This window comes from Ambystoma mexicanum, chromosome 2q (genome assembly GCF_040938575.1).
Source record: "Ambystoma mexicanum isolate Mex_15411 chromosome 2q, UKY_AmexF1_1, whole genome shotgun sequence".
Taxonomy (NCBI): domain Eukaryota; kingdom Metazoa; phylum Chordata; class Amphibia; order Caudata; family Ambystomatidae; genus Ambystoma; species Ambystoma mexicanum.
Window position 1 is genome coordinate 200,698,887 of NC_090924.1, and position 27,638 is coordinate 200,726,524.

At 46.7% G+C, this 27,638-nt stretch overlaps 1 protein-coding gene across 1 annotated transcript in view; it reads left to right on the forward strand.

Moving 5' to 3' along the window:
• PDXDC1 (pyridoxal dependent decarboxylase domain containing 1) overlaps window positions 1-27,638 on the forward strand; it is a 1,210,974-nt gene that overhangs the window by 184,498 nt on the left and 998,838 nt on the right. The window contains exons 3-4 of the mRNA XM_069647127.1: window positions 14,360-14,425; window positions 14,870-14,950. Coding sequence (XP_069503228.1) covers window positions 14,360-14,425; window positions 14,870-14,950 — 147 coding nt within the window. The remainder of the gene's footprint in view (window positions 1-14,359; window positions 14,426-14,869; window positions 14,951-27,638) is intronic.

Below are 27,638 nucleotides of genomic sequence, written 5' to 3' on the forward strand. Positions count from 1 at the left end.
CTCTGTTCTGCCTTCATATTACGAGATACCAAGGACTTCCTACAGAAAATCAACAACATACCGTTGAGGCAGTTTAGCTAGCAACCATGCCTCAGTATCTTTGTGTACTTCTATAGAAAACAACATAGAGATAGAAGCATGTAAATATTTTCTGAAATCCAGGTCTTTAGATTACCTCTGCTATACTGATATTATTGAAATGATGACTTTCTGCCTGATTTAACAATGGATTCTTGTTCAACCACATGTATTATAGATCGCTTATGGGGACAACATTTGCCCTTCCTAGGCTGATCTCACATGGGTTGGTGGGAAGAAAAAGTAGTTTGGGGCAAATGAGAACATGCAAAATACAGATAAGATAGTCCTGAGGCTACTTTTTATAGGCGACTTGTTATCTGGAATGGCAGCAGCCTTGAAGGGAGATTTTGTTAGTCATTTAAATGAGAATTAATTGAATCTCAAATTTACAGAATCCCATACCAGGGATATGATTGTTTTCCTTAATGTGTGGGTAAGACAGGAGAATGGTATACTCATGCTGAATTGTTTTGGTATACTCATGCTGAATTGTTTTGGAAACCCACAAGTTTGAATTCTGTCTTGCATGCTAAAAGTATTCACCTGACCAATTTGAAGTGAGTATCCCCTATGGGTAATGTATTAATGTACCTAGGATGGATCTTTTCTATAAGGAGAGTAAGATCAGGAGTAGTAAAGAATGGTGATATGTCAACCAGTTGAGCAAGAAATTTAATGACTATCTGTCATCTCAAAAACATTCACCCTTATCTTACTGAAAACAATAATGCAATAATTGCTCGAGCCATCATATCGAGACACGATTACTGTAACTCTTTATTAATCGGAGCCTCAACCCTCAATCTAAGAAAGTGCCAAGTCATACAAAGCAATGCCATGTGCAGCATAAAGAAAATAACAAGACGAGAAAATGTTTGAAATCACAGACGAGATCTACATTGGCTACCGATTCAGGAACGCATTAACTTTAAAGTAGGAACAGTGGTCCACAAATGTGTCTATTGATCCGCTCCCGTCTACCTCAAATCATGAATACCTCAGTATCGTGCAATCAGAGCATTGCGTTCATCAAACAAAATGCATATTACCTATCACAACCACAGGCGTGCAAATGGCCTTGGAAGATCTTTTCCTGTAAAAGCAGCTAACCTCTTGATTCCATTACCTATTGATTTAGAGCAGAACCTGAACTAAGAGTTTTCAGGAAATCATTAAAAACCCTAATTTTCAAGTAACTAGGTTCTTCCCAAAATTTGTCATAGGATTCTCTTGTCCCGTCTATTGTTGTTTGTCCTCATTGTGTCAATGTTCTGCCCCTGATGCCTGTATGCTTTCGGGGGAAATTCGAAATAAATAAATACCCCACCAAGGTCATTCATTATGAATACAGCAAAGCATAATCTCTTGAATGAGATATTTGGTTACCACCAGTTAAAGACCCTGTGGATAGACAAAGTGAGCAAGAGGAAGCTAGGCTTATTTTGACTTACAGTAATAAATCACAATATGTCAAATGTATTATTTGTGAACACTGGCATTTCCTAAGAGCTGATAAGAATTTGGCACCACTATTGGATACAAAACGAAACATCACTTAATGAATATCACCCTCCCTTTAGGACAATTTGATTTCTAGCTTCTTGGTAAAAGACAAGTCAGAATATAGCAAGTGAAGTTGGGCATTTCTTTGCTGATTGACTTAAATAAGAGCTTCTACAAGTGACCCAAATGCAATGCTTGTCAATATGCTTTGAATTTCACAACATATTGCCACCGTAGTTTTTGGTTATAATTTCAATATCTATTCCAAGATCACGTTACACTGATTAAGTCATATATGTTTTGAGATGTGGGTGCAACAAGTGGCATGTTGGAAGTACCACTTTCAAGTTAAAGATGTGTATTTTGCACCTTGTGAGAGCTATAATAAAATGCAGAGTTCACATATCCCATGGCCAAACACTTGCAAGTGGTATATTCTGGAAGCCTTAAAGATTTTTTTTAAAATTGGAATGGATACAATGGTAAATTCAGAGAGGTGGGAACCGGGAATGGAAAGGAAGGCAGTTGGAACAAAATGTATTTTGAATTCCGAAACTACGTCTCTGACATAATGTGGATGAAGTTATTCACAGAGCATCTAGCAGAAGGTTTTTTTTCATCCCTTTTCAATGTTCTGTGAGGCTGAATGGTGAATTTAGTATTTTACGGGTTTATGAAAGTCTTAACATTGATCTGGATAGTAATCTTTTCTGGAGGGCGACCCTAGGATCAGATCGGTCATCTGAGTCTTGTCATCACCATGGTCCCTTGAGAATGTGTATGTTACAGAGTGATGAATTGTTGATAAGGATTTTTTTATTATTTGTATTTTCTCTCTTCCCGCCTTTCTTTCATTCTTTGTATGCACTTTGCATTTCAAACAGTATACGCATGGTGTGAGGACCTTCTTACACTTAATAATTGTGATCTTGATCTTTGTGCCATCTATTGACTCGGGTTTTTAGCGCATTTGAACACGGCTTCTAATTGAAATTGGAGATCCTACATCTAGAAATTAATGAATCGGGCCTAGAACAAGTGAGTAGATTTGACTATTTGAGCATAAGGCTAATGGCAACTAAAAATCGACCAAACAATTAGAAAAATCGTGCATTTGTCTAGACGGATCCTGTAATGTAATTCTTAATTTCGCTGCCAAGCATGGGTTTGGGGCTGTTTCCCCTGCTCTCACAATATTTACAATATCCAACCGAATAATGGATGTTTGACGGCTTGTTTGTATGGGAGCTGGGTAGACCGAATCCTTTTGATAGCAGCGAAACAGGTTTTGAAAGTATGGAAAACCAAGAAGAAGCCGCAAGTTGATGGTTGGATTAATGATATACTGATATTATCTGAGTTTGAACTAGTCCTGTGTCGAAGAAAGGGTAAGGAGGAAGTTTATTGGATCTTGTGGAAGCGTTTTAATGATTTGTATGGTAATGGAACATCAGATTGAATAACTGGTTAATCTAAGTGTTTGGGTAATAGCAAAACAGAGGTATAGTTTCTGTTGTTGTTGGTGTGTGTATAAGCGTTTGTTTTGTGCTTTTTGTCTAAATGTTTGGAAATATGGACAATCCTTTGGTAGTTGAATTAATGTTATTAGGATTAGTAATTATTGCCCTGATGCATATGTACTCTGAGGCATGGTTGATATTTAATAGTTGTGCGTGCTAAGATGTACAATTTTTCCCTTGTACTGTTTGTTTTGTATTGTAATATCTAGCACATGCTTGTTTGAAAATGACAAATAAAGATCATTTTTTAAGAATCAGCAGCCCTATTTGGTTCCGAAGTATGGGCTACACAGAATCCGTATAATCTGTTGAAAATACATTCTTAAAGAGAGTGCTATATTTGCCTAAAAGCACGTCTAAACTTCTTCAAAGGGAATTGAACCAAAAATATAATGTGATGAAAAGTATTTCAAATCTGTATATTATTGGATCCGACAATGATCACACCTCATGTGGCAGCAAACAGAGCCATGACCAATGTATTGGCACAAGAGGAGGGGTTCTATAACCTAAACATATATAAAAACTGCCTTACCTGTGGAGCTTGCATAGTTATGGTATAACACTGCAAATATTAGTGAATGTAGCAAAGCAACTGTAAGAGATAAATATGCAACTTAGTTAAATGAAGAAGAAGCAATATCAGCATGTGACTACTTGGCAGCTGCATGCACTTACCAGGCTAACAAGAGAGACAGATCAGTTACGAAGGGTCTTTAAATTCACTTGCGCCAGCATTTGGAAGATCCCTATACATAGTTTCGATTTGCCAGTTTACCACTTTCAGTATTATTACACAAATAGGGTTTATAGTCATAATATCGAAAAAATAATCTCGAATTACAAAAATGTCGAATGCAAAAATGTCGAATGCAAAAATGTCGAAAACACATACATATAATAGAAAAAGTCATTAATTCGAAAATAAAATGTCGAAAAAAAAATCGAAAAACCAATGTTAAAATAACTATGTAAAATGTCACACATACTAACGTTTTTTATTGGGGGGTCCTCCCCCCAAACCCCCCATCCCCTACCCCAACCCCCCTCCTCCCCATCCCCCCCAACATCCCCCATGGATATACCTTTAATTTTTTAAAAAAAATATTTACTTAAACATTAATTAAATAATTAATTATTAAAAAATCCCATCCCAACCCCCCCCTCCTCCACATCCCCCCACCCACCATGGATATACCCTTAACCATTTAAAAAAATTATGTTTTATAAACTATAATTAATTAATTATTTATTTAAACATTAATTCGAAAAAAAATCGAAAAAAATTCGACATTTTTGTAATTCGACATTTTTATTTTCGATTAAATATTTTCGACATTTTGGCTTTCGACATTATTGTATTCGACATTATGACTGGACACCCACAAATAGGATGAGACCTACAAGGAGGAATGTCCAGCATGCCCTTGTATCAAAGAAATACGAGAACAGTTTATGCCTGTCCCCAAAATATTCCCATTTAAGGTCCGTCCATTTAAAGTCACTCTTGTGAATGAAAAATATTGAATACATAACCACAGCATTAATCCTCTGTAAATAAATGGAAGCTATGAGCACCACCAAACTAGTGGGCACATCTCAGCATAGAGCTTGGATAAAAAGAAATTTAATTGTTAAAGCCCCTCTTGCAAAGAGAAAATATTGAACATATAGCTAGGCAAATGGTGCTGTGTTAATGAATGGTAGATACGAGAAACTCAGAACCAATGGGAAATTAATAGAGCTGGACTAAAAAGAAATGAAACCCTTAAAAATGAATATTTAAAATATGGTAGAGACTCGCATTAATTGAGGTTTCAAAGAGCGAGTGCATAAATCTCACTTATGTATTGCTAGATGGATTTTATAGCTTTTAATTATGTAATCTGCACTGATATTTTAAGTGTTTATGGTTAATAGATTCATTTTGTATTTGTGCTCTGTGAGGCATATGTCAAATAAAGGAATTTGATAATGCTTACACCGCAACTGGGTTCAAACCATATGCTAATCTTTAGAAGTTGTTTAACAATTAATAATTACTTGAGTGACCAGCCATGGAGAACACATTAGATGAATAATTGCAAGTACTCAGGACCGGTCTTCTAGAAGTAGTTTGCTGAAATCTTGAGAATTGATTTTTATTGTTCATTCTTCCAGTTTGTGTAACTGTAATGCTATCTAAATATTAAATGATTTGACAAGAGCGATGGACATGTTAGCACAGAGAGATGGCACATTGTTCAACTTTGTTTATGAATGGCTGCTGTACAACTCCAAATATGGTCGCTAAATATGACCCGTTTATTTCAATGGCATTTGTATAGATGTCTTGGAAAGAGAGGAAGTGCATGCCTCCCTTACAATGAAGGCAGTGTTTGATTCGTTATTCTATGACCAAGCTACTTTGAAGGGAGCGAAACGCGTCGTCATGGGCGCTTCCTTATGATGCTGTGTTGAATAAGGTTTTTTTATTTTGATCCCTTTTTGATAACTATTTTTGAATTCCGATGTGCTACCTCACAGCACGCCTGTGTGCGCCCCTTTATTTGCTATATGTGTGTGTGTGCATATATATATTTCTGAGGCTTGTGGAATCTGCTTAGATCACATGCTGTGCATAGGCCGACATCTAGTGGAAGCTGCGGAGTATTACAGTTTGTTTTTCGAAAGTCGAAAATGGGGCGTCGACACAGGCGTGCCAGTAATACTATCCCTAGTGTGACGTCCACTGTACCCAAGATCCCTCACGCGTGTAGGATCCTCAGATTGTTTTTTTCCGCCATACTGGTCGGAAGCATCTTGCGGAGTTCCCTGGCCTTAGCCATACTTTTGCTGTTATTATAATTATAATTCTTATTCATTCCCTTCCCCACCCCAACGTCGACCCTCAACCTCGACAACGGCTGGAGAAGTCATCGACCGTCGACTGCTGCACGACGGATCTGGGCCTCGGAAGGCCGCTGGCCTCGGCCCGGGCCTAGTAGGCCGCTGGCCTCGGCCCTTACAAGTAGGGAGAGTGGGGGGTGGTACATACTCTTCACTCTTGATATATAGTTACATTTTATATATTCCTACACTTAGCAGCCCGCTGCCTTAAGGTGCGTATGGAGGGTACCCCTTTTCAATTCTGCCCCAAGTGCAATCGCAAATACCCTTGGGTCGACAGGCACGCCACGTGCAATCTCTGCTTGCCGAGGGATCACCCCGAAGCGAACTGCAGAGCGTGTAGTAGGTTTAAACCTAAGACACTTAAGGACCGTTCGACAAAGCGTTGGGCCCACCACGCCAGGCAGGAGGCCATGGCAGCGGAGGGCGCCTTCAGCGATGGCAGCGACGCCTCACTTTCGGACGGCGAGGGCATTGAGGCGTCGAAAGACAGCCGACGAGCGCAGGTCCCCGACCTCGGAAGGTCGTCCGGCAGGGCGGCTATGGGGAAGACCCCCGGCGACGCAAGCGCTACACACCTAACACACATTAAACACACTAAGACCAACCGGACCTCGACGACGTCGACTTCCCGGAAAGAGGCACAAAAAGAACGGTCCGACTCGGTGTCCTCTGGGCGCTCTTGATCGAGATCGCCTCACGACGCAAGGCAATCATCCACTCTTGCCAAGAGTGCCTCGCTACACACATTAACGGAAGTTCGATCGTCGGGAGACGAAGACGACTTCCACCCCCAGGCCGCGCTCCAAGATACCGAGACCGCGGTTAACACCAGTGAGGCCCCACGCCCGAAGCACACAGATACCTCTCCAGACCCTCGGCGCCAGGCGTCGAAAGTCTGAGGCCTCCAAGGGACAGGGAAAACATTTTTCCACGCACGGGGAGGGGGGGAAACAGCGGAAAGCACAGCCTTCAACCCCTGTAAAGCCATCCTCTCACCCTAGGCAGACAAGCAAACACAAGTCTACCCTTGAAAAGTCCCATAAATCATCACCTGCTAAAGTAATACCCTGTTCCAGGGAATGGTCCAGTGAAGACCTAGACAGGGTTATGTCTAGGATGTCTTCCTTGGCTGATTTTTATGATAAGAACCCAGAACACTTTCTTTCATATAACCCTCAAGGGGCCACACCCTCAGGCTCCTCCGATCCTATCCCGCTAAGTAAAAAGCCCCGGGTCGAAAGACCTGAACCCTTCGAGGTTCAGCCTTACTCCACTCCATATTCTACTCCACTCCCCAGTTACCAGGGACAAGTTTTCCCTGAAGAGGACCAGGAGTTTAACATTATGGAAGAACAAACCGGGACAGATTACTATGCAGAGGATGAGGACCTGGAGGAGGGAGAAGATGAGCAGGAAATTTACAGAGTAGATTCCCCAGTACAAAGCGAAGCCCCAGTTACTGACTCTCCAATTGATAACCAGCCCCTCCTTAACGAGGTTCTCGCTCGAGCAGCGGAACACTTCCACATCGACACCCACGGTGTACAGGAGGAAAGGGACTTCGCGGAGGAGTTTGTAGGAGAGAGAAGACCGGTCGCTCAGACCATCCCTATCCTCAAATCCATCCAACGAAGAATTGATCCTTCCCTGGTGAATCCGAACCTCACCAGAGCTGTCAACCCCAGAATTGAAAAGATTTTCCGGGCAGCCCAGTCTGACCCTCTGTATATAAGGGGACATCTTAAACCAGATTCCCTAGTGGTTACCAACACTAGAAAAAGGGCTGGCACGCCCTTATCTTCATCAGAAGCTCCTCCCGACAAGGAGAGCAAAAAACTTTACGGGTTTGGCAGGAAGGTAGCCTCAACGTCCGCCTACCAAGCAAGGATTGCGAATTCCACCACCCTGTTGGCTAGTTACAATTGCCATCAATGGGAAGAAGTCGCGGCGCTCATTGCCTCTGCTCCAAAACCATTAAAGGGCCAGCTGGCTCGGATCTCGGCAGAGGGGAGAGCCGTGTCTGGTTGCATTTTAAAAGCAACTTTCGACGCCGCTGACAACGCAGGGAGATTGATAGCAGAAGGTACTGTTATCAAGAGACATGCGTGGTTACGGCAGTCGGGATTCAAGACAGAAACCCAGGCTTCTTTAATAGACAAGCCAGTGGAACCCGACCTATTGTTTGGGAAAGCGGTCGAAGACGCACTTAAAAATGCCAAAGATGAATATGAGACTCTCAAATCCCTTGGCCAGCTTACCAACATACCCCCTAACCAGAGGGGGAACAGTAATTTTCGTCGCCCACACGGCCAAAATTCACAAAGAGGCAACTATGCCCAGGGACAGGGTACACAATGGAATAACAACCTGCAGTCTACCCAGAGTTACGGCAGGGGTAACAAGAGAGGTCGTGGAAGAGGCAGAGGCAGCCCCAACAAGGGAGGTGGCACGCCTCCACCAAAACAGTGACGCTCAGCTCAGGGTCCCTTGCCACGCAACCCCAGTAGGGGGACGCATTTCCACCTTCACCCAAGCATGGGAAGGGATCACCTCAGACAGATGGGTGCTGTCAACAGTATCCGCAGGATATTGTATAGAACTACTGCAGTGTCCCCGGAACCATCCTCCACGACAAAGAGTGCACTCCCTAGAGCATCAAAGGATCCTTCTCGAGGAGATCGCCATTCTGCTAGAAAAGGACGCGATAGAACTCGTCCCAGGACACCAGGTAAACAAGGGTATCTATTCAACTTACTTCCTTGTGCCAAAGAAAGATTTGACAATGCGCCCAGTATTAGACTTACGGCCTGCCAACAAGTATGTCAAGCCCCAAAAATTCCGTATGACCACGCTACAAGAGGTAATCCCCCTCCTAAAAAAGGGGGATTACATGGCAACCTTGGATATGAAAGATGCTTATTTTCATATTTCCATGCTCCCAGCGCACAGGAAGTACTTGCGCTTCAAGGTGGACAGCCGCCACTACCAATTCAAGGTACTGCCCTTCGGGATAGCCTCAGCACCAAGGGTATTCACCAAGGTACTGGCGGTGGCGGCTGCACACCTACGCAGGGAAGCAATCCCGGTGTACCCTTATCTGGACGACTGGCTCATAACGGGGGAAACCCCGGGAATTTGCAGGTCAAACATTCAGAGGACTATCGACCTCCTCCACGAATTAGGCTTCTCCATCAACGAGAAAAAGTCAAGTCTGGTGCCAAGCACCTCAAAACAGTTTCTAGGAGCTATCCTAGATACTCAGAAAGGATTGACCTTCCCTTCGGAAGAGAGAATTCGGAATATACTTCTGCAAATTCCGTATTATCAGTCAGGTCAACAGATAACAGTACGCAAAGCTATGCGGTTACTGGGCATGATGGCGTCATGCATTTACCTGGTCCCCCACGCGCGTCTGCGCATGCGTCCCATGCAGGAATGGTTGGCGAAACAGTGGTCTCAGGCAAGTGGTCATTGGGACGATCTAGTGGTCGTTTCGCCAACACTCGTTCAGAGCCTACACTGGTGGACAAGAGAGAATCTCGCAAAGGGGAAACTCTTTTACGATCCCGAAGTACAAGCCGTGGTGACTACAGATGCATGCCTGACTGGGTGGGGAGATCACCATCTCCACCACACAGCTCAGGGTCTCTGGTCTCACTCAGTAGCCAAGAACCACATCAATCTGCTAGAGCTTCTGGCAGTATTCCGAGCGCTAAAGGCGTTCGAGCCCCATCTACTGAACCTGTCGGTGCAGGTCAGGACGGACAGCACGACAGCCATGTTCTATCTGAACAAGCAAGGGGGGACTCGCTCGCCAAATCTGTCCAAGCTTGCCCAGAAAATATGGATATGGGCACTCAGACGGAACATCTTCCTGTCATCGCAACATGTTCCAGGGGAGCTCAATTCCCTAGCGGATACTCTAAGCAGAGACTCCCTCCCAGAAGAACACGAATGGGTCCTTCACAGAGACGTAGTAGAAGATCTCTTCTCTCAGTGGGGTTTCCCCACTATAGACCTATTCGCCACAAGCGAAAACAAACAATGCCCAGGATTTGCGTCCAGGTTCCCCCAGCCAGACTCCCAAGGGAATGCCCTGTGGATGAACTGGTCAGGGATGTTTGCGTACGCTTTTCCACCAACTCCTCTCATCAGGAAGGTGGTATACAAGATGAACAAGGAATCGATGACGCTCATCCTAGTTGCTCCCATGTGGGCGAGACAACCATGGTTTCCACACCTACGCAGGATGGCGGTGTGCGAACCCATCAGACTCCCAGCCTGGTACAACCTACTGTCCCAGCAACAGGGTCAAACAGTGCATCAGAAACCCAACTCTATGAACCTAGCAGCATGGCTCCTGAAGTCATAGAGTTTGGACATCTCAAATTACCACAGAGGTGTATGGACATTCTAAAGGAGTCCAGGAAACCAAATACAAGGCACTGTTACTTTGATAAGTGGAAAAGATTCGTTATCTGGTGCCAGAATAAACAAATCAACCCGGTTGATTGCACTCCTTCCAACGTTGTAACATACATGCTCCACCTGCTGGATGCAGGGTTGGTTTTTAACTCGCTAAAAGTACACCTGGCAGCCCTCTCGGCTTACACCACATCCCATAACAAGGTCTCGTGGTGGAAAGTACCAGTGGTTAAAGCCTTCATGGAAGGAGTAAAGAGACTTCACCCTCCTATTTCGAACCCACCGCCAGGATGGGACCTCAACGTGGTGCTAGCTAAGCTCGTGGGACCCCCATTCGAACCCATGCATAAAAGTAGTCTCAAACACCTGACTTATAAAACGGCCTTCTTAGTAGCCATTACCTCCATAAGAAGGGTCAGTGAAATTCAGGCTCTGTCAGTGCAGGATCCTTTCTTTACTATCCACAAGGACAAACTGGTTTTACGCACACACCCTAGGTTCTCACCTAAATTCATATCCAAATTCCATGTAAACCAGTCCATCGAGCTTCCGGCTTTCTTCCAAAACCCGCAAAGCTCGGCTGAGGTGAAACTACACACCCTAGATGTGCGTAGGGCGGTCCTATACTATGTAAATAAAACCAGACCGCTAAGGAAAACAGATCAACTGTTTGTCTCCGTAGCTACAGGCAGAGAGGGGGATCGCGTCTCTAAGGGCGCTATCTCGAAGTGGATTATCAACTGTATACAGCTGTGTTACTCTCTTTCTAAAAAGACTCTGCCTTTTACGCCAAGGGCCCACTCTACTAGAGGCATTGGTGCCACTCTGGCTTTCATTGCAAATGTTCCCCTCGACACCATTTGCAAAGCGGCTACTTGGAGCTCTATTCACACTTTTACTCAGCATTACTGCATTGACACTCATTCCAAGACAGATACACAAGTGGGACAAGCGGTTCTAAGACACCTGTTTGCTCATGACCCTTCTCACATCCCACCTCCTTCTTCTGGTACTGCTCGCTAATCTATGCACAGCATGTGATCTAAGCAGATTCCACAAGCCTCAGAAGGGATACATTACTCACCGTAATCGTATTTCTGATGCTTGTATCTGCTTAGATTCACATGCGACCCACCCTTCCTCCCCTCCGAGAGAAGGCGCATGATTGCTTGTAGTCTTACCTTTCTGTCTATCTGCTTGGATTATCTGTACTCACGCTACTCCTCATGCTTCCTCATGTCAGAAAAAATACAATCTGAGGATCCTACACGCGTGAGGGATCTTGGGTACAGTGGACGTCACACTAGGGATAGTATTACTGGCACGCCTGTGTCGACGCCCCATTTTCGACTTTCGAAAAACAAACTGTAATACTCCGCAGCTTCCACTAGATGTCGGCCTATGCACAGCATGTGAATCTAAGCAGATACAAGCATCAGAAATACGATTACGGTGAGTAATGTATCATATATATATATATATAATCTCAAGGGTATCCACTTTTCTTCTCACCCCTCTCCCCTTGTAATTTGCACATGCGGTAGAGCCCTCATGTTTGTCCTTCAAGAGGCATGCATACAGATGACAGCAAATATGCACAAAGTAAATGTTAGTATACTTCTGGGAAATATTGCATTTTATACTTTGGAGTTTGGATGATTCGAAGTGCACAGCTCGCCATCTCTACCATGTTTCACAAAGACAGTTATGTAATCCCCATAGCTGTATGAGTGAGTTTTCCCTTTTCCAATGAGTGCTGATACTGCTGGAGGAGTTTGAGTAGGAATATATGCATGGTATTTGTAAAACTCCCAAGTGTTGGATCACTGTTGAACTAGCTGCTGGGAAGGGGCACGGAACGTGCCCCTTCACAGCAGCTAGTTCTCTAGTAACAGTCATTACTTCTTCTAAGGTAATAGATCTACCTAAGCATTCCCTGTATTTATTCTCCAGACATAGCATAGTCATTTAGCTATTCTTGAATATTGGATCGACATGCCGGAACGAGGAATTGCATAAGCTGTGATAAAGTATTAATTGACCTAGGTTTGGTATGCAATCCATCCTCAATATGTTATAGATACAAGGGTTGTGCGGTCTGCCTCATGCTTTGGGAACCATGGCAGTGCTTTGTCTTGTTTCTCCAGAACTCCTAACATCTCAGACCAAATAAAAAAAAATGTTACCACCTAGTCCACTCGTTTCTGAATACGGTGCACCTGAGCCTTAATAGTGTGCCGTATGGAGTCCTTCATCCCCACGCTGGCTCTAAATCGTAAGGATTTCAGTTCCATTTCTTCATCTCTGTTCTCTTCTGATCGATTATAGCTTCCCTCGTCCCTTTCCTATTCAGATGCCCTGTGTGCATGCCTTGAACACATCGCACAATACATGAACATCTGACACTGATCCTTCATTACTCACTGGCAAAGTGTAGGTACATGTAATTTCCCATGTAAATGGAGAAATGTGCAACCCACAGAGCTTCACTTTTGAATCCCCAAGTGGGTCTGTGCTTTGTTTCCTAGAAAGCCACAAGTTTTATGTTACAGGGGGATGGCCAGAAATGGTTCTTGTTCGAATCGGAGGTCGAAGTGTGCCGGAACTAAAGGGAACAATGTTCCTTTAGTATTTGCTCAAATCGGCTATTGTTCCCTTAATTCTTGAGAATCCTTCCTGAACGCGCGTGGCGCGTTTGTTTTATGCTGCTCCCTTACTGGGGTTCGAACCCGGCTGTTTTGTCACATGCTGTTGAGCTAACTCATGCACTGTTTTTGTCCCAAGCTGGCTACTAAAATAAAGCCCATTCCCGGGCCCCCTCATAGCTCTGCTCTTGATGTGATCCCGTTTGTCTTCTACATTTAAGCAGCCGATACATGTTACATTTGTTGTATGCTCAGCTGTGTGTGTAGGTAATGGATTGGTTTTGGCTTTAGTCTTTAGCATGTCACTTAGGTGTGAATGGTGGGTGAATAGAAACAGGAGGTGTATGCTTTGGAGGGCAATGACCGAATGTAATGGTGGTTGTTTAACATGCATTTTATTTTATGCGTTTCTTTGTCTTTGTAGTACAGTTGTAAAATACATTGAGCGAGTAGAGGAAAGTGCAGGACCATGGTATGGCGTTTGTATTGGTGGTGCGTGAGTATGGGGTCGGTAGGGAGCGGGAGTGAATCGGGTGCGAGCCAGCAGGGAACATAGGGGTTGGGGGATGTAGCTGTCCAGTAGTCTATTCTATTGCGAGCCATGACCTGTATGTAGAGTAGTACTGTTTGTCTGCATCATGTCTGTTCCTTCATTGTAGTGCATTTCCCCCCACGCAGGAACCATCAGTCTCCCTCATTTTAAAATGTGTACACATCAGGACTATACGTGCACCATGCGACAATGTAAAAAATGCAAAGTACCATCAGAAAAGAGGCCCATGGTGTAGGGGGTCTATAGGGAAATCACCAGACGCCCGTGAAGGGCCGTTCACTTTTGAACAGGGGTTGCATTGTGAGCCAGCTGGAGCAGCCGCCAGCTTGCTCTGAGAGCTGTCGTTTATCACTGAATCCAACCCATTAGCAACTGAAAACAAGTGACAGTAGCTGAAAACACCAACATCTTGCCTCATTGTGTAATGGGTCACCCCAGATTTATGCATAGAAATGTTAAGAGCACGAGGTATGCAATAGCAAAAAAACAGGCTTATACAATGTCCAGGCACTGAGCATTCTGATTGGTAGTGTTGCCCACCCAGTGTGCTTAAGGTGCATAATTATGCTGGACGTGATATTCATTTACATGATTTTTATTCCGTATATGTATCCTTTATTTCTTTCCCGTCTTTTGATTCCTAAGGATTGACTGAATTTGCTAAATTAAAAATATGTATAGGTTTGTGTATTTGCTGTCTATAAAAGTACCTTGAGTTAAATTGCATTTTCTCACATTAGACGAATCGAAGATGAAAAAGACAAGAAATATTCAAGAAAAGATATTCCTGGACCTCTGCAAGGCAGGTGTGTAGTCTTGACATGTATACGCACTGTGAAGTCTAATGTTCTTTTGAAAGCATTTTGTCTTGCTGTATTGTAGACTTTGTGCCTCAACATATGATCTGTTAAACTACTTTCTGTAGTATGATTAAATAGTAAAGGCCCCTAGACAAGACGTGAGCTTGTATACAATGGCATTCCCTGTAGGTACTTCTGTATGCTTCCAGTTGGCTTTAGCTAATATCAATATTTAATATAATAAAGCTATATTGCCAAATTGCCACAGGACTTTTATGTGAGGATAATTCCAGCATTGCTGCCTTACAACTGTGACACACACCCGAAGTATGTCCTTCACTAAGGCTTCTGTGCGATTGTACTAGGAGCTGTGCATGTGCTCATAATGAGACACTGAAATGTCAACCAAATCTTTAACCTCTCCCTCTTCCCCTCTTGTCACCCTTGCAGTGGGCAGGATATGGTTAGCATTCTCCAGTTAGTTCAGAACCTCATGCACGGGGATGAAGAAGACTCCTCACTGATGTATCGGTATGGTACTTCTTTTTAAATAACTTCCTTTGTGTACATAAATGCATAACGTAGGTGTAAGACCACCATGCTTCAGTAGTGGTTCACAGAAACCTATTTTGTGCAACTGTACTAGTTTTGCTTGAATTATTTTTATCTGTGTATAGCGCAATTTCACTATGTTAAATAAGTTATCCTCTTTTTTCAATTGTGCCAACACCAATGCAAAGCTATATTTCATTGAGTTCAAATCCCTAAGTCTGAACGGATGTATTGATGCAGAACTATTTCACTGAAAACAATGTTGTTTGTTGATCACTTGGTGATAAGCCGGGATTTTTGCCGTGGTATATGAAATCCATACATTTAAAAGTGATGTCGTTGGGAAGAAGAGATCATTTTATGTCAGGAGTAAGGTTTGTGGTAGACTGTCACGCACCTGCCATCCTGGCGCTTGTGGCCTTCCTGGCGTTTACACCGCCATTGAAATGCCCTTCACGTTCTTTACATTCTTCCCTTTGACGGTCTAGTCTTTCTGACCATATCTTTGTTTCCTACTTTAGCCCCGCCCCCTGTTTCGGCTTCGCGTTGCAACCGCTTTGGAGTTTCCTTTCGCTTTGGGTTATACGCTCCCTTGTGATTTCCTCTTGGAGCCTCTGCTGCCTTCTGCCTTCATTTTCTCCGGCCCCTTATCGGCTTTGCTTTTTCTGTGCCTCTTCCGCCGCCGTTTTTACTGCGGCTCGCCTCCTTACTCCTCTCTCTGTTGCCTTACCTCACCTCTTTCTTCTGCGGTTCTCTGCGGCTCCCTTTGTTTATTTTCCCTGTCTTTTGTTTCCTACCGTCTGCTGGTGGCCCTGTTCCTTCTCGCTTGTTCCGGCACAGTTGTTCAGCCTCCCTCTCCCGCTTTGTCCTTGTGTCTTACCTGCTTTTCTCTTGTGTGTATTGTTGACTTCCAGTTTACTCGGTTCTGGACTCCTTGCTTCCGGTCTTGCTTAGCCTTGATTCCTGCTGACTTTTTTTCTGCATTTCATAAGGAGGTCTGGAAGAGCACGCCAACGCCTTCTGCTCCACAAACTGATCTATCGAGTTTTTTTTTTTTTTAGCCACCATCTTTTTTTCCTCTTGTTCAGGCGCTCTCGGGAGGAGATCCTGTGTTCACCGTTTTATATACGGCGACATAGTGGCTTCCATCCGCGGTAGGCCATATATCTATAGAAAGAAGACCTTCAGGCGAAAGAAAGACAGGAGGTGTGAGTTGTCTACGGAGGACTCTGGTGAGGAGGGGGAATATTCAGACTTGGAGGATCCCATTGATGTGAAACCTAGCATTCAGGACATAAACTATTCTGTTAAATTGAGTGCATTACTGAGCAACATTATCTGTCTTGTCTGGCTTTTTCAAAACAAACTCTCACTAATGCTTTACTTTGAAGAATGCGATAATCTCTGCAGAGAGCAACGATATCTCTTGTCTTGCCGGAATGCAGTGCATTAGTTAAAAATGGTCTTGTGGACATTACAACGTACCTTGAAACAAATCCTCTGTACAATAAAGGAGTCAATGAATGCGTGTTATGATGGAAGGATGTCATTGTTCTTTGAAGCCTGTAATACGATGGACTGCAGCATCCTGGATCAGTTGTAATTGACCAATTCAATATTTGAGATAACTCAAGTGAAATGCCTTTGTCAAATCTGTAAGTAGTCCAGTGTTCTGCTCACTCTACTTCCTAACTGGTTGGGCATGCCTGCACTGCCAACTGGATGGCAAAACCACTTCTCCAAAGGGGAATGCTGTCATTTAAAATGTGGTCCGTAGTCGTGTAAATGCCTCCATGTCCCTGGCCACCCTCTCCTCACCAACCGTCACCACCCAGTACCACTGTTTCTGTGTATCGGTTGGACGTGGGATGAGCTTCTTCATGCCCATGACTCTTTTGTGCAGTAACTTTTTCCTCTCCTCTTTCTTTTTGCGGTCTCTTCTCATTGAGAGGCATATTTTCCAAGTTGATTGGCTATATTTCTACAAGAATGCTTCCTTCTCTGCGAGTGGCATTGACAACAGGTTTCAAGTGATGCATATGATGAGGTAAGCACTTCTCTGCAGCTGATCCTCATAGTGCCTGTGTGAGATGTCTTGGAAGCTTCCATTCAGTGAGTTGCTGTCAGTTCTGTGTTGGTGTCAAACCCAGATTGCTGAACACCTGCTTAATCTCCAAGTGCAAAAAGGATCCGGTACCACAAGCCACTGTGGACTTCGCTTATGGATAGGAGACTTTGCATACAAATGTTAAGAGGGAATCGACACTGGGCATGGCCTCTGTTCGGCATTGCCTCTCTGTACCAGTGTGAAGGTCGCAACCTCAGATCCCAAGTGACCTTTCACCACTGTTCATGAATTTACTCTAGGTGTACCCATTTGCGAGTACCTCTCGTGTGAAAGCTACAAAATTGCAAGGCTTGGCCTTCTGTACTGATTGTCCTTTTTACATCAGATGAGGTTCAAAGGGTATCGGAGATGGGTGTTCCTGCCTCGGCACAATCTCAAACAAGCACAATCGATTCTGTGCGTTGCAAGTCGTTTAGCTCCCACCAAGGTTCTTGTAATGCTGAGTCAGCACCTGCAGTACCCAAGTGTGCCACTTTAGTACAGGCAAACCCGAAATTGTCCAAAGCTTTGGCCTCTTTGGGCCACACCCACCATAATGGAAAGAAACCGACTACATTCGGCACAGGCCTGGGTACTGACTGAAGCTTCTTTGCCAGTGTTTGTCTATAGAACCTATTCAGGTTTCAGTTGACACTTTTGATCCTTCAGATTACTTCACGGTATTGCCTCAACAGCATGTGAGAGAGAGCGCTAGTAGTCCCTATTTCTCAGTACTCCCCAGAGTAGACCTAAGCCCAGTCTTGGGTACTGATCTTCTTAACAAAAGTACAGGTACCAAGACCCATGGTTTTAAACATTTACCATAGCACTGTCAATACTTTAGTATCCCCTTCTTTGCCTAGTGAATTGATGGTGATGATGCTTCTGAGGAAGAGGACGAAATTCCTGTTCTCCAGCATGGGGTCTGGCATGGATTCACATGCTCATGAATATTTCCCGTCGTCAGGCTGGGAATCCTCGGTAAAGAAAAAATCAGTATCAGTTTCGTTTCTGATCTGCCCACAGCCAATGACTGTCCTCTCCCTAAGCCCCTCCCCTGGCAGCCATCCTCAGATTTTTACCGCACGTTCAAGTGTTGGGAGTCCTCGTGCTTTAGCTCTCGAGCTTGCTGCGTTTTTGCGCTTTTTTCAAAGAGATTTTCTCATTTTTCGGTTAAACAGAGCCTCAAGCTCCACCGTTTATCCATCCAATCAACGGGGACCCGTTTCGGATTTTTCTACGCCCCTCAAGGGTGAAGTTTTCGTCGAGTTGCGCTTCTTGGAGGAGTCCAGACATTTCTGAGGCCTAGGAGACAGGAAGCTTGACACCTGGAAAGCTGTTAAGGGTTTGTCCTGGATGCCAGCTACAGAATGTGTTCAAGGAGGACGAGCGTTCGAAATGCTTCTACTGCCTTCACGAGGACAAAACGCACATGGAGAAGGACTCTGCGTTTTGCGGGAACATGTCGGAGCGGACCATGAAGGATCGACATCTCCGCCTCTCCAACTGGCTGGAAGGGAAGAGCCCGTCAGGTGAGAAGAAAAAGAAGAAGTCGTCTGAGCGGTCTTTTAAGTCCTGTGAGGGCACCCCGGCAACGGGGGCCCAACAGAAGGCAAAGCACTGCAAGTCCGCGGGCACCGGGAGTGCCGAACGGTCGAGCTCCTCGTCTGCCAGGCAGGGCGCACCCTCTCCAGTGCCATCAACCACGAGCCAACGCTCTGGCTCGGGGAAGAGGAAAGCCGAGAACCCGGTGAAGCTTCTGAAGAAACCCCGGTCAGACTCGAGGGATCCAGCCGAGGGGGAGCGAGGCAGTGACCCTCCCCCCAAGGTGAAGGCCACAGGCCCACAGAAGGTGATGAAGGCTTTGATTCACCCGGCTAAGGCCTCGATCGAGGAAGTCGCGGCGGCCCTGACGCAGCCTGTAGAGGCTACATCAGTGGAGGCGACCTCGGGGACCAGAGATTCCCTGCCACCGCGGAGGGAAGCCTCTTTCAGGCCTATCGAGAAGACCCCTGTGAAGACCCCGGTAGAAATAGAGGGGGGGCGTGGCCATCGTGGATACAGACACTACCTCCGAGGAGGAGCTGGTGGAAGTCTAGGAGGGCCTCGACGAGGGCGTTGAGGAGGCTTGGCCCCACGGGAAGGATCCCGACAAAGACGATGAGAGCGACGGCGGTGCCGACGAGGTTCCAATTCAACCGTTGCGCCCGTCGCTTCCGGAGCCGCAGGACAACTCGGCGGCCATTTTGTTGGCAATACAATCCTTATGTACGGAGATAAGGATGAGATTGCCCCTACCACCGACGGAGGAGCCAGAGCCAGGCCCGACGGAGGAGCCAAAACCAGGCCCGTCGGAAAGTTCCCCAAACAAGGGGAGACGGACCCATCCAGCCCCGCCTTTTCAGCACTCTCGGCCTGCTCAACCTTTGCCCCCGTCCCTGTCCCTGCGGATGACACGGGAACGGACACGGCCACGACGGGCACGGATGACGACAGCGGTGACGACGGGACGGATCTCCCATCGCCTCTGACTCGGGCCTCCCCGCCCGACGAGATTGGGTCCTTCCACGCTATGATTGCCAGGGCATCCAAGCTTTTCCAGCTCTGCCCCGAAGAGAAGAAGGGGGGGTTCCTTTACCAACGGCGTGAGGCCAAGAGGAAGACGGTCCTCGCCGTGCCTCTGCTGGATGACATCTGGGACGAGGGAATCGCCCTTCTCAAGCACTCGTCTATGACGCCTGCTAAGAAGGATCGGTACGAGAAGAAGTACCGGGTCCCTGACGTGGCCCCTCCTGTGCCTTAGGGTGCAACCGACCCCTGACTCGGTCGTCTCAGCGGCGGGCAAGAAGAAAGCGGGGCGGGGGGTGCATCAGCCTCAACGTCAACGGACGGCGAAGGAAAGAAGCTGGATGCGATGGGACGCCGAGTTATCTCGTCGGCAGCAACAACGATTAAGGCGGCCAACGCCCTTGTGATCGTGGCCCGCTACGACAGGGAGTTGTGGTACAAGATCGCCCCCCTGTTGGACTTCCTACCAGACGACAAGAGGTCAGAGGCCCTGGAGATCTTGCAGGAAGGTGAGGGGGCGTCGGGCCACACCATAACGGTGGCAACGGACATTGCCGACACTGGTTTCCGCCAGTTAGGCAACAGTGTTTGCCTTAGATGGCGTGGGTGGCTCAAGGCGACGGATTTCCGCCAGGACGTACAAATCAAGGTGTTGGACATGCCCTTCGACGGGAACAACCTGTTTGGGAAAACGGTGGATGAGTCCCTCCAAGCCATCAAAGCGGAAACGGAGATGGCTCAGGCCCTAGGAGTTTTCCAGCAATGACGGCCGTCCTTTTGGAACTCTGGTGGCAAGCAAGGTGCCTCCAAGGGATTCGGCGGTGGCTCCTCTACTTACCGCCAGGCGGCCCGCTTCTCGTCGCAAGAAGCCTATAGGGGACGAGGCAAGTCGGGTTGATGTCGTCGCCAGGGAGGACAAGGCGGCAAGGCGTCCTCCAAGCAAGACTGAACCGACCGTGGCGTCGGGCCCCCACCGAAGCACTGCGGTGGGAGGCTGGCTGGCGAAGTTCGTCAGCGTGTGGGAGTCCACCTCCACCGACCGTTGGGTGCTGGACGCCCTGGCCCAGGGGCACGCTCCTCGAGTTTCTAAAGTGCCCCTGCATTCCTTCTGTGGCCAGGAAGGAAAACCATGTCCCTCAACTACTACTGGAGGTAAGGGAGATGCTCAAGAAAGGTGCCATCGAGCTAGTCCCGAAGAGGCTCCGGGGCTCCGGAGTATACTCAAGGTACTTCCTCGTGAAAAAGATGACCGGAGGATGGCGGCCCATCCTGGACCTGCGACGACTGAACAAGTACATCAAGGCACAGAAGTTCCGGATGGTCACCCTCCAGCACGTGCTGGGACAGCTGAAGGAGGGCGATTTCCTGTCGTCGTTGGATTTGGAGGAAGCATACTTCCACATCCCCATTCTAAAAGGACACAAAGTTCCTCAGGTTCGTGGTCCAAGGACGGCACTACCAGTTCAAGGCCCTTCCGTTCGGATTGAAGTCGGCACCCAAGTGCCTCGCATCAGTGGCGGCGCGGCTGCACCTGCAGGGGATCCACGTCTACCCCTACCTGGACGATTGGCTTATCCGTGCAGGGACAAGGGAGCTCGCCGTAGAACACACAGCGAAGACCGTCCAGCTGCTCACGGACCTGGGGTTCTCCATCAACTTCCCGAAATCCCACCTGGTCCCCTCGCAAGTCGCACTGTTTCTGGGAGCCAAGCTCGACACAGTGGCGTGTCTGGCCTCGCCGTCGGAGGAAAGGACAAAGGCCATCCTGGGCAAGGTACAGCATCTGCTGGCCACGAATGTGGCCAGGGTGAGGTCCATCAAGTCCCTCCTCGGGATGATGTCCTCTTGCATATATCTCATGTGCCTGTGCAGGCTTCGGATGTGCCCTCTACAGGAGTTCCTCGACGCCCGCTGGATCCAAGCGACGGGCAGCTTCGAGGACAGGATCCCTTTCAACGAGACCTTCCGACGAGCGATCCGGTGGTGGGGCACCCACGCTCATCTGGCGGCAGGGACAGACTTTCAGACCCCGGCCCACCAGGTAACGGTGATGACGGATGCCTCCCTGGAGGGGTGGGGAGCGCACACCGGAGATCTTCACGCGAGAGGCCTCTGGCTCCCGGAGGAGAAGCCGCTCCACATCAACATCTTGAAGCTCCGTGCAGTGTTCTGGGCCCTCAGGTCTTTTCTCCCGTCGCTCAAGGGCAAGGTGGTAAGGATCTTCACCGACAACACCACCACGATGTTCTACATTCGGAAGCAGGGCGGAACCAGATCCCCTGCCCTATCCAAAGAAGCCCAGGATCTGTTGCAATGGGCCGTTGCCCAAGGGATGTTTCTGGTGCCGTTTCATCTGGCAGGGATAAAAACCATCGCCGACTCACTCAGCAGAGAGCTGCACTCGTGCCACGAGAGGGAACTACGCCAGGATCAAGTGGATCGACTCTTCCAGCGATGGGGCAAACCCCAGATTGACCTGTTCGCGATGGCGACGAACTTCAAACGCCAGAGGTTCGCCAACAGGTTTCCCCAGCCGAGGAGCAACGGCGATGCCTTCTCGTTCCACTGGGACGGCCTGTTCCTATATGCGTTCCCTCCATTGCTATTGCTGCTCCAACTCAAGAGGTCCCGGTGCAAGATGATCCTCGTCGCACCGGCGTGGCCGAGGCAGATCTGGTTCCCGGACCTTCTGGACTTGTCAGTGTCCCCACTGGTCAAGCTGCCGACGGACGCAGATCTTCTTTCCAGAGAAGGAGGCGCCATCCTTCATCATGACCCGAGTCGCTGAACTTGCAGGCCTGGCTCCTGCAGCACTAGAGTTTGGAGGGTACGATATCCTGGCTGACTGCAGAGAGGTTCTTGCAAAGGCCAGGGCGTCCTCAACTCTTAAGTGCTACGGACATAAGTGGAAGAGGTTCTCTGTCTGGTGCCGTGCACAGAAGATCAACCCTTTACGGATTACGGCACCTCAAGTGCTAACATGCCTACTATCGCTGGCCAAGGCTGGACTAGCTCAACATTTCTACACTCTCTAAATTAATGTTCCTTCTGCTGCATCTAAAGCCTTTAAGGCAAGACAGTTGTCTGAAAGTAAGTATTTATTTCCACTTCAAAAAGAAAAACGGATTTCATTTTAAAACAAAACAAGCAGTGTCATCTTTCGGATACCAGGACTATACTCCAAAATCGGCTTGACCTTGACGCCGGGATGCTTGCCCTTCCATTTCAACCCAGGCATCATGCATTCCCAGTGGGAGGAAGGATTCCCTCCTCTTATGAAGCCTGTTCAAGCATAACTCGAGACCATTAGTTCTTCAATATCACCGAAGGACAACCTGCTCCTTTGTCTACTTTGCCTCCCTTGTCTTCACACAGGTTTCTGAGGTAATTTAGGAGACTCAAACGCTCTGTCTCACTGCCATAGAGGTTTTCTAGGGAACGAAAAGGCTTTGGCTTCTATACTCTGTGCTAAAGAAAATGGGAGGCATCCAGCCCACTCTGTACCTCTCAAAACCTGAGTTGCTGCTTTTGAAAACCTTCCACATGTTTGTTTATTGAATTTATATAGCGCTTTAAGCCAAAGCGCTTTACAGTTTAATGACGATTAAACTGTGTCACATGACGATTCTGATTCAGATCTGAAAGGCACTTTCTGTGGTGGACTTGTTAACAATCATAAGGAGGAAAAAATGAGCAAGTGGCTCCAGATTCACCACTGGGTCCTACTATTAAGATGGATTTTCAGAATCCGCCCTGTGGACCGATTCTGAGAGGCCCCTCTGTTTTGGTGAACAGGTAGAGACTGCAATGTCTAGCCAAATGCTATCAAGTTAGTATAACTGAGCAGTAAGGCCTAAACGTAGGAGATGGTCGGAGTGGTTAAAGGTTTAGTTAAGCACACACAGAGCACTCTTAATATAAGTTATGCAAAATGTATAAAAATACAATTCTTTATTTAGCCCTTGGTCAAACTCTTGGCAACTCAAAACCACATGTAAGTATTACACCAAACATACATTACTATTATATACACATTACTTTTGAACACAGTTACAACAATTTTAGCAACTGTACTTCATCAAAGCAAATTAATAAAAAATCAAGGCAAGTAAGAATGAAATTATGGAATTAATATGTAGAAAAAGGAGTTAGAAAACATCATACACAGCCTTTTAAAATTAGGCATTACTCCTTAAAAAGTCCTTCCCTCACTAGACAATAAGGGTCCTAGAGCCCTTAGTTACAAGTCCCGATGCCACTTTTTCAGGAGGTTATGCGTCTTTTAAGAGTCTAAACAATAGTTGGCAAAGTTCACAGGTAGTTTGTAAGTGTTTCAAAGTAGTAAAACAATTTTGGAGAAGTGCTTAGCAGAACCTCTCCCAATCTCACCACCTTAGGGTGAGATCAGGGGAGGATCCTTGAACAGAACTCCACCAATCACGGTGTTAGGCAGAAACCTGTGCAGTTCCCTTTGGGAACACTGCAAAAGATTTAGGACTACAGGTGTTAGCAGTAAACCCACTTGGTAGCAGTCTGTACCACCCAGATTTACCTGGTAGCTGTGGCTGAGCAGTCAGACTTCCCTCAAGAAGAGTTAGGCAGTATGCAAAGTATACACAATAGGCACTCATATACAATAGCACAAGCAAACACTGCCCAGAGCTTTGGTATATAATTATTTATTTAAAAACACACTTATTGAAACACTCCAGCACTATTATTGTAAATCACTTCAAAACACAGTTACTATTTATATATATATATATATATACATCCCTTATTCCTTATCAGACAAGTCTTAGTTAACACCACTTATTTCCAGACCGAGGTGAGCGCTTAACTATAGATGGCACTCCAATAAGTTAACGAAAAAAGGGAGGGAAAAGGGCAGAATGTAGGAAGATACACCACACTATTTTTTAGGAACACTTTAGCAAGGCAGTAAAGTCAAAAGTTACTTGTGGGCCAAAGTCCATAGGCCGGGCCCACTCTTAGAGAGAGCAGGGCACAAATGCACCCAAGATCACACAATTACAATAGGCTTAGAAGTCTTCCAGGGAATTCAAAAAGGAATTAGTTAGGCTCAGAAAAGTTTAGCCAGGGTGTCCCGGGCTAACCCAGGTTCGAAAGCCGGGGGCTAAATCTACCCCGTACAGTCGGTTGCAAGGGAAGCCAGGCGGAACACGGTACCTTAGGTGGAAAGGATCCTCCAGTGGGGGCAGTTGTTCCTGGCAGCGGGTGCAAGATCTCGACGTGGAGGAAAGCTGAAGGTTGTTGCACTGCCAGGGAAGAAACCAGCCGCTGAGTTTTCCGGTTAAAGGTACTACCCTTGGTTTCGCGGTAGTAGAAAAACGTGGTATCCCGGTTGCCGGAGTGCTTGGCACAGGCAAGGTGGCCACGAGATGCTTCAAGAAGGCGAAAAGAAGGTGAAACTGGTTATCTCCACCAGTCAAAGGAAGAAGACTCTCCGGCGGGAGATCTCCTCTGTCGTCGGGAAAAGTGGTGAGACGGTTCAGGAGGGCTCCACCGGTGGTGTCGTTGTTGCAGGTCGGCTCGGCTTCTCCTTCCTCGGATTCTTTAGGTCCTGTGGCGACTTCTGAAGTTCCAGTCCCCAAAGCCTTGCTTTTATGCAGAAAACCCCCATTCACTCAGCCTAGCTGTCACTCAAACATGCTAAGTGGTGAGCCGGCCACTTGGGCCAATCGGGACGGAGTGCGACTTGAGTTGCCTAGGCAACTCAGTCCAGGGTGCCTAAATCCCCCTCCACCCCTCCTAAGTACCCCAGACAGAGTGGCACCACTTTGGAGGGCTTCTGTGGAGAAGCCCGCCAAAAAGTGGAACAAAGGGCTCGACTTGGGTTGGAGTCACAGAAGAGAACACAAACGCCATTTTAGAATAGAGTTCTGGCAAAAAATACCAACCGGCGAATTAATATTAAATAAAAGGGCGATATGTTTGAGGCTATCGGAATTAAATAATTAAAGGTAGTAGCCTCGAACAATGGGAAAATCCCATAGGGATATATTTGCGGTTGAATATAAAAAGTAGTATCCACTGCCACCAACCAAAACTCAATCAGGGGGGACGGAGACGTGCCCCCTCGACTAACAGACCCCAGGGCAATCGAATTGCCCCGGCCAGTACGTCCACAATATGATGGTTTGTACTGATTCTGTTCAGAATTTGAGACTAGTAAAGTCAATGGTGACTTTACATGCCCTGGGAGACAGTAGTCAGTCCCAGGGTATGGAGTCTATGTTGGGCGGTCACTATGACACCCCTGTGTTACTGCACTGAGGGTGCTGTGTAACACACATCAAAAAAACACATGAAGCCCTATGAAGTAAAAGACCCCATAGCCCATTAAACACATCTAGAGTCAAAGAAACACACTCAAATCATGTCCAAGAGTGAGGGTAAAAGAGTCTCACTCTTGGCAGGAGAAAAAAATAAACCCCAAAAATCCAGCAAAGTTGCCGGTGGACTCACTAGGTTAGGAAATTCAGCCTAAACAGAGAATTCTCCCTAACACAGAGTAAGGGAATGAAGAGGAAAGGCAAGGAGTTTACTCCCATTAAATCATATGGCGATAGGGGGTAGGAACAGACATGCGTGCTCGCCCTTGTACTTGGATTCACTCGGGCACCACTTTGGCAGCTCCTAAAATCGCTGGCCCCCCTTGCTCCGTGTCTTGGTTCAGATGAAGCAGGTCCTGGGGTCACTGGTGCAAAGGTCACTTTCGGAGTCGGAATTTCGGTCTGGTTAGTCAGTGGTTTTATGCTCTAAGACTGTTTCCTGGGATTGGACAGATGGACGCCCCTGGCAGGATGAAGAACAGACCACCACATTGTCTACTATCTCAGGGGATACCCAGGACATGATGTAGGCAGAGATTAGCAATGGCACTTGGAAGGAATGGCGCAAGATTACCCTTGTGGCGGAAACAGACGTTTGTCCTGCAAGGTCCCTCTTTGTGCTGCAGAACTGCAGGTGGAGGCCTCTAGGTTCACAAGTTGAGGGACTGCAGTCCCAACTCCAAACTCTGAATGGAGACCCATCAAGTGAGGTAGACCACGAGGAAGCTGGTCAGCCAATAGGATGGTTCTGGGTCGACACCTGAAGGCTTCTGTGCACAGGATGCTCATGGAAGTGGTTGATTGGTTGAACCAATGAAGACCTTCTGGAGATCATCCAAGGATCAAGATTGTTGATGATGACAATGCTGGATGGTTGCACCCATGTGTATGTGTCTTCAGCGGGATGCTCCTCTTCGTAGGACTCTTGGCTTGAACCATAATCTGTTGAATAGCTGCAAATATCCTCCTTTTATCCACGGTTTGAGTTAGTCATTCACAAACCCAGCAATGGTAAGGCTCTGCCTCGTTCAAACTGGCAGGGGCTGTCCAATGATGGGCAGCCTCCAGCCACATCCACATTTGACCCTTGACATGGATGTGGACTGGGATGAGACGGTGACAGTCTCCACATCTGGTCACAAACATGCACACCACTTTGCCTGGAAAACTGGGGCTTTCCTTTGGAAAGTCTTACCATACATTGTATTTGTATTGTATTGTATTTGGTTATTTATGTGGCGCTCTTTTTCCACTTGTGTGGCCTCAATGTGCTTTTTTCCTCAGTTGGAATGCCCTTGGTGACCGTAGTCGATGTGGTTGGAAATTCTAGGGAGTTTAGCTTAGGAAATTAATGTGTGCATGTTGCTGTTCTAAGACTTGGGTGGCTGGCAAGGCTCGACTAAGCAGCCCAAGAGAGGACAGATACATGGGTGGGTGCTGTTGAGGGTTAGAGATAGATTGCTATGGTTGAGAGAGTCTATGAGAGTCTATGTGAGGCCAGCTATACCGGTTTCCTTTCCGGCGGTGGTTGCTGTATGCTAGTGGCAGAGGTGTTGAGGTACGTCAGGTGTTTCAGTCTGGACGGCTATGTGTGAACTAGACCGGATGTGCTTGGCCGTAGCTGTATTCTATCGTG